The sequence below is a fragment of the Lagopus leucura genome, unplaced genomic scaffold, assembly GCF_019238085.1.
Source record: "Lagopus leucura isolate 7727_CA_CO unplaced genomic scaffold, USGS_WTPT01 239-0_obj-0_obj, whole genome shotgun sequence".
Lineage (NCBI taxonomy): Eukaryota > Metazoa > Chordata > Aves > Galliformes > Phasianidae > Lagopus > Lagopus leucura.
The window spans coordinates 10,789-18,543 of NW_024962481.1; the positions used below are offsets into that span (position 1 = coordinate 10,789).

At 42.8% G+C, this 7,755-nt stretch overlaps 1 protein-coding gene across 1 annotated transcript in view; it reads right to left on the bottom strand.

Annotated features, from left to right (window-relative positions):
• LCMT2 (leucine carboxyl methyltransferase 2) overlaps positions 1-7,755 on the bottom strand; it is a 20,286-nt gene that overhangs the window by 7,546 nt on the left and 4,985 nt on the right. The window contains exons 2-7 of the mRNA XM_042890688.1: positions 6,059-6,218; positions 4,909-5,098; positions 4,403-4,510; positions 2,610-2,700; positions 1,957-2,214; positions 1,551-1,781 (exon numbers count right to left, since the gene is read on the bottom strand). Coding sequence (XP_042746622.1) covers positions 1,551-1,781; positions 1,957-2,214; positions 2,610-2,700; positions 4,403-4,510; positions 4,909-5,098; positions 6,059-6,218 — 1,038 coding nt within the window. The remainder of the gene's footprint in view (positions 1-1,550; positions 1,782-1,956; positions 2,215-2,609; positions 2,701-4,402; positions 4,511-4,908; positions 5,099-6,058; positions 6,219-7,755) is intronic.

The following is a 7,755-nucleotide window of genomic DNA, read 5'->3' on the forward strand; positions in this document are numbered from 1 at the left end:
ACACAGGTGAAGCTTCATAAAACTAGAAGGTATATTTTTCCACACACAAAGAGAAATAAAGGATAATTTAAATGAGTAGGAGACCTGAAGAGGTCTCAAAAAGGAGATATAAAAGGTATAAGAGTACTCTGGGCAGATGTCAGGGATGTGAGCCACATCCTCATAATGGACTTACAAGTAACATAATGTTGATTTTTCTACAAAGCACAATCGTGGCAAAAATGATGCAGTACAGTCTAACAAAGATTTACAAAATACTTCATTTTCATAAAATGTTATTCCCCCATTTAGCATCTACTTTTTTATAGAAAACTTAGTTTGGAAAGTTGAACTCTGAATTGCGTTATGGTCTCGAATACTGTCTCACAAACCCAAAGTATGCTGGAGACTGAACTAATGACTGCCTTGTAGTTCCTGGGGTGTTCTCCTGCAATAGCTCCTAGTGAAGAGTTAAACAGCTTAAGGACAGCTTCCACCTCCTGAATTTCACTGTCAATCTCACCAACAACTTGCTATTAGCTTGAAGTTTTTGCCCTTACAGTGAGTATCTTCTACTAGATGAGCCTGCAGCGTCATTGCCAATCTTGATTCTAGACCTCACAACTAATGAATAATTATTGACTGCTACTACAGGTACAGCATTTTTTCTGAGGCACTTCTGGAGAAAGCACTAGGCATCCTGCTCCACAGTGCTCTAGAACTAAAACACTGTCCTCTGGAGAGGAGGTTCTAGATCTTCTTTCTGGTGAGATGAAGCATGAAACACGTCAGTCATAAATGAGCTCAAAGAATTACTCTTCCAGAACAGACTACATCCCCAGGTTCCAATTCTGCTTACCACTGGAGATAACATGGCCTATGAAACAAGAAATTATCATACTTCAAGAAGTAAGAGTTTCAAAAAGGGTGCTGTTTAATTTCTTCTCTTCTTTAGAGAGCACTCATTAGTAACAGCAAGTAGAGCAACGCATCAGATCACCATCCTACATCTCATTTCCCAGCAGGAGCCAAAAGCATTATGTCACTTTGATGCTTTGTCCTTCAATTCAGAAGCCCTGAACAGATTTTTCTTCTGTGAATTTACCCACTCTGCTTAAGTTCAGGTTAACTTTCAGTATAAAGCATACTGCAACAAGCAGCTTCAGAGAATAATTGCAATACTTAACAAGGAAGATTTTTAGTTTTACTGAAATCTGCCTAACAACTCCAGCTGGTGCTTCTGTCTTCCTGTTCGTCCTTCAGGCCACCCTGTTCAAACAGCTCCTTTGCTCACAGTCTGCCCCCTCTACTCTCCTCCAGTTAGAAGAATCCCAGTCTAGTGACATCACTTCTTACGCAGGAGCCTCTCTATCTGCCAGCCATTTCTCTAAAGGAGGGAGAAAGAGCACAGCATACAGAGTAAGGCAGCAGTGGGAACAGCGTAACGGCAGGAAGAGAAGCGTGCACGCTCTTCTGTGTTCTCCAAGGGCGAGAGCACAGGAAGACCTGGCCACAGGACCAACCCATGCAGAAATCTCACAACGTATCTCCAGTCTTCCCAACCTTTTTACCTTTGAATATTACTTCAGTTGTGCTGTGTCTCCAACGCAAAGCAGCTGGTTCAGCAGCGGGCTGCAGACTTACAGGCTCCACAGTAACATCACCTGGATCTGAGTCATTACAGATTTTGGGGAACCTCAGCCACAACATTCCCAATGCTGCATTTGATGGGGACGTTCGTCCTCCTACCACCAGGGCCAGGCTGTCTGAGAGACATGACACCGTATGGTACAGTCGCTCATCTGGAGAGACAGAAGATATCACAGGTCACACTGTTCTTTTTCTTGTGACATTCAGAACCTTCACATCTCTCTGACTGCCAGTGTAATCGCACTGTGGCATCACTTACTGACATTTCACTGCCAGCACAAACATCTCCCTTGCCCCTGCCATCAGTATCCCAGTTGAAACACTCACCCCATCCTTTATCAGGATTTTCCTTTTTCACACATCTGGTTTGCCAGGAGCCTGCATACTTCATAAGAACATGAAAACTCCTCATACGACAGTGATGTCCATTCTCCTCCCCAAAGCCTCCAGTGGTCAGAATCACATTAGGTTTTATAAGAGCGGAGTGGTGACCGTAACGTCTCAAGCCAACAACTTCAGACTGAGCTGCACATGCCAACGCACTGATGCTCCCAGCCAACCTGACAGGGCCATGATGAGGAGGAACTGTAAGCCAATGAGCAACAAAATGATGTAAATTTCAAGCAAACAAGAACCAACACTTATTAGTTTTAAAAATAAAATTAAAAACTGCGGAGTGAGTTGATGCAGCCGACTGATGATCTGACATGCCCTAGAAATCAATCTGCATCACATTCAACTACCCTACACCAACTTTCAGCTTCTGCTTGCCGCTCCCTAAAGGAAGCAAGCAGACAAAAGCAGGAATTTGTTGGGCTGGCTTCACCTGGCAATGAGCAGTCCTTAGGGAATGAGAATGGAAAAAGCCAACTGGATATTACCATCTCATGTGTTCCTTCCAGGGTTTTGCTGTCTCCTAAAATCTATTCAAGGAGCCTGTGTGAGATAACAGAATACTACAAAAACTAGCCAGTATGTACCTGCCACGTTGGATAATAATGGAGTCCAGGAGGGTTCCATCCCCTTTGATGCAGTCAAGACAAAGTAATGAGAACACTTCAGGTGCCATTCCTGTATCAAGCCAAAAGAAAGAAACAAAAACAAGCGTGTGCTCTCAAGATCTCAGACCAAAGGATAGTAATGAATGGCCAGAGCAAAAAGTCATAAATGAAACTTGCTTAACAGTATTTCCAGCAATGGCCATAATCAGAAGTCTAAAACTGAATCTGAGAAAGAACAAGTCTGTACAATCTCTTCTAACCCTCAAAAATACACAGCACAGGGATTCTCTGCTTTATCAAATAACTCTTGGTGGTTTCCTCATTCATGAACTATCCAGCTGCTCTTTAAACTCACACACACATTCTACAGCAGTGAGTTCCATAACTTTATTATAAGTTGTATGATGAATGCTCTTCTTTGGAACCAGCTTCCCTTTATGCTTCCCAGGTGTGCTCATAAGAAGGACTGTATACCAGAGGGATTAAGATTCCCCAAAGGTCACGGAATAAAACTGACCCTAAAGAAATCATAAATGTTAAAAGATACCCCCCGGCCTCTGCCATTTGACAATACCTAAATATGACTGCCAGTCTCACTGTGGAATCACTCAGAGGCAAATGGCACAAGAAGTCAGTAGCAATACTAGAGTTCACCCTGGCTTTAGTGGACACTGAGAAATTGAGTGTGTTCACTACCAGGGGACTGAATATATCCACCCCACCGTATGGCAGGGCGGCACAAACAAGAAATTTAAAGTGCAAAGAAATAACATCAACATCACCAAATTTCATCTTAGGTGAGGATGAAACTTCCAAAAAATGGTATGAAAAAACGAATGTAAATACTGGAAATTTTAAAGTTCGCCATTTGTCTCTAGGAAAATGATTCTAGAAATTAGTCCCCCTCAGCAGTAAGGACGTATTTTGTGTTTCTAATCTAGTTCCATTAAGCTTGTTTCCAGCCCGACCCAGATCTTACCCCATCTTCATCTGAAAGGCCAATCACTGAGCTCTCTGCTATCAATTACGGTACTCTGCTTTCTCACTTCAAGAGAAATTTCCTTCCTCTACAGCATTTGCTGTCACACTGCCACACCACCCTGCAAACCTGCCAGAATTTCAGTTAACGGCTCTGTTCACAGTGCATGGTGGCAAAGTAAACACAGCCACATTAAACTGTTCTCATAATGCAGGCTATTGCATTTCTAGAATTGCAAACAAAGAACCACAAGGTAGAATGAGAAACATCCAGTAATTACCTTACACAACACTCAACTCAGAGTTACTCGTTGCCCTTGGTTTATCTTCTCTCCTACTTTTCTGACACTTGCGAATTTGCCAGCAGTTAACATAACAAATGGCAGAACACAGTCATAGCTAACTCAGTCATTATTATAGGAATGGCCACATAAAAAAACAGAACAAAATACCTGTTGAATATAGCTAGAAAACCATATTCAACAATGACAAAACACTAACAGCCCAGGGAAATGCAAGAGCAGCATACACTCCCTCCAGAAATGCTCCCAGACGTTTGCAGGTCAGGAACCTCACACCTGGCATACTTTCTTTGTATCCAAGTAATCCTCAATGGATTTCTGCATTGAAAGAATTGCAACTGGAGCGCTTGCAGATTTTCAGCGTCAGCAATAGCCTTTGTAACAGCAGCTACTTTGCAGTGCTGAGACTGTCTCCCTAAGATATCTCACTGAGGAAGGAACACGAATCCTTTGTAACACAGAAGAGTCTTCTTGAATGCTGAAAAGGATTACCTCATATTCATCAAAAGGCTCCAGAGCCTGCACTCTTTGTTGCTCATCTTCTGGAATACAACGGGTGAAAAACTCATTCATATCCATGACACTGCACTCAGTCCAGCCCTAAAACAGAAATCCCTCAGAATTATTACTTCTGGAAGACTCACTCCTCACGAGAAAACAGTGACACTAAATGAAGAATCTGCATGAGTCTTTAAAACTGTCCAGCTGGAAAACAGCAGCAGCTCAAATTCTGATGAGATGGCTTGCCTAAAAAATTCTGAAGAATATCTAACATTAAAGCTTAAGAGGAACCCATATGTTGCCTTAATCCCATACCACCAAACAGGCGAGGGACCTTCAGATGACTAGCCATGTTACCAGAGCAGGCAGCAGCTCTGCCTTGGCCATTTTCGCTTCAACCCAGCTGGCCCAGTTGACGACTCCTAAAATGATGTAAAGTTGCACCCTGTTCCAGGTGCTTCAGGTTTCCCATGGCTCTTAGGGCTGCAGGTACTTACTTTTTCAAAAAAACGCTTCTGCTGTGCTTCACCATCGGGGTATTGAGACAAAGAACGAAGTGCAGAGTTCAGCTGACTGAAATGCTGTTGCATTACACGTCCAAAGGGATCCTCTGGGTGCATCTGCTCATACAGCAGAAAGCACGCATGAGAGAAATGCTCTGCTGCCCACTGAACCAAGGCATCTGACCTGTTGGGCAGATATACGTAAGAACAAGTAAATACCTGTGGGACCACCTGCTGTAGGACAGATGCAACATAAAGCATGTTACTAAGGCACCCTGACAGATCACATACAAAAGAGAAACCTGTACTGGGCATCTATGAACGTCTCATCCATTCATAGAGGAAGTCAGGGATGAGAAGACCCCAAAATTTTAAAAACAAACAAACAAACAAACCCACAGTACTTAAGGTTCTTCCTCTTTTTATTTTTTTAACCTCCCCTTTAGGTTCACAGAATAGATGAGATTGGAGAAACCTCTGGACATCATCTGGTCCAACCGGCATAACCACCCAGAGCTGCCTACCCAGGCCCATGGCCAAACAGAATCACAGCATGGCCTGGGCTGCAAAGGAGCTCAGTGCTCATCCAGCTCCAAGCCCTGCTGTGTGCAGGTCGCCAACCAGCAGCCCAGGCTGCCCAGAGCCACATCCAGCCTGGCCTTGAATGCCTGCAGGGATGGATGGGGCATCCACAGCCTCCTTGGGCAACCTGTGCCACTGCCTCACCACCCTCTGCCTCCAAAACTTCCTCCTCACATCCAACCCAAACCTCCCCTGGCTCACTTTCAAGCCATTCCCCCTTGCACTATCACTATCCACCCTTGTAAACAGCTTTTGAAGATCTCCAAGGAGGGAGATTCCACAGCCTGTCTAAGCAAGCTGTGACAGCTCCCATCACTCACACAGTAAAGAAGCGTTTTCAGATGTTCAGACAGAAGCTCCTGTGTTCCAGCTGTGCACACTGCCTCCTGTTTTGATGTTGTGGGAATCAACTGCTCCATCATACTTACAGTGTAAGGAGCTGTTTGGAACTTCCACAGAATTCACGAGGCTTTAGTTTTAAGACAGCACGTCTCCCATGACTTACAATGAAGTCTCTGCTTCTCATTTTAGAACCTAGCTAAGAAAGGACAGCTCAACTGACCTGCTGCTTTCCATGTAGGTGAGCACCACCTCTGCTATGAAAAGGGTGGGGACTTCACTGTCCAGTCCTGCTTCATCTAGAGCTGCACTCAGCTTTGGCAGCTCTGATAAATCCACTCCCAATAATCTATAATCCTTCCCAGAAAAGGCGATGGTGACTCCTGTGGGACAAAAACAATACTAACTCACTACAGCGGCTTCGCAATACTGAGACCCAGCCAGGAAAATCAGTACTACCAGCAATCATTCACAAGACCATGCCAGCTCAATTTTTCTGTGAAATAAACAAGAAAATCCCAAAACTAAATGAACCGTAACAGGGTGGCACCAGAAGCATCAGGAAAAGACCCAATAAACTCAGAATCGAAATTCCATTATTTCTAGTACAAATTTCAACTACTGATTTCCAACAGTTATATAGAATCATAGAATCATAGAATCATAGAATCACTAAGGTTGGAAAAGACCTAAAAGATCACCCAGTCCAACCGTTCACCTATTCCCAATAGCTCCTACTAAACCATGTCCCTCAACACAACATCCAGCCTTTCCTTGAACATATCTACAATACAATATACAATATATATAATAGATATATAGATAAAGATAGATAGATAGATATAATATATAGAAAAGAATATAGAAATAAATAGTAATAGCAAGTGTTGAGTCTTAAACCTGAATAAAAGAAGGAAGAATAAAAGAATATAGAAAGAATATAGAAAGATAGATATAATATATAGATATAATATACAATATCTACTATACGAACAAAGCTTTATCACTCTTTAACAACATTTTTATATCACTGCTCTCCTTCACAGACATTTTGATTCAAGCTAAGAGAATACCACTGCTTTGACAAAATAACTTCTCTCACATCTACAAAACTATTCTCAAATTTGTTTGTGGGCTTGAGGGGTGGGTGGGTTTCTGTATTTTGTGCTTTTTAGTCTCAAAAAAAAAGATTTCATTTCTGTAAAATGGCTTTGGACTCTGAACCATGAGAACTCCCTGCAAACACTAGGACTAGTCTTACAGAGCACTGTTCTCAGAAATAGGGCCCAGCTTATGATCTGCAAGCATTATAAAGGCATGCTGCTTATGACTATCATCAATCATAAGCTGCTTCACTCTTTTCTGCCCAAACCAGACTGAAAATGACTAGGTAGTAAAGTAGCCCTATATGCTAGCTGTTCTGTTGCCTCTATGCCAGTGAAATCCAACTGCACCTGTCCTGAGATTTGTTGATGTACACGCTTCTCAATGGCATCCATTATCAAAAAACTAAGTAGCCTCCAACAGTAGCCCATCCCAGTGCTTCCTGCTGTTTCCTTCTAACATCTCAATTGCCCATCTCATCACTTCTTCTGGACACAGAGAACAAGATATTCCCATTTCCCTTGATACACATCTTTTACTTCAAATACATGGAAGATTATTGATATGGACAGAATCCTGTTCCACAGGATGTTGTAGATACATAAAATGTGGATAGATTCAAGAGGAAACCAAACCCACTTATGGAAGAGCTAGTCACTAAGCCACATTCAATTGTTCGTGGGAGGCCACAACTTGTGTCCTAACTGTAGCTGTTCTCCACCTGTATTTAAACTGACAATCTGACTGGCAGCGTTCCCCAGGGGTCGGTGCTGGGTCCGGTCTTGTTCAGTATCTTCATCTCCAACCTTGATGGGG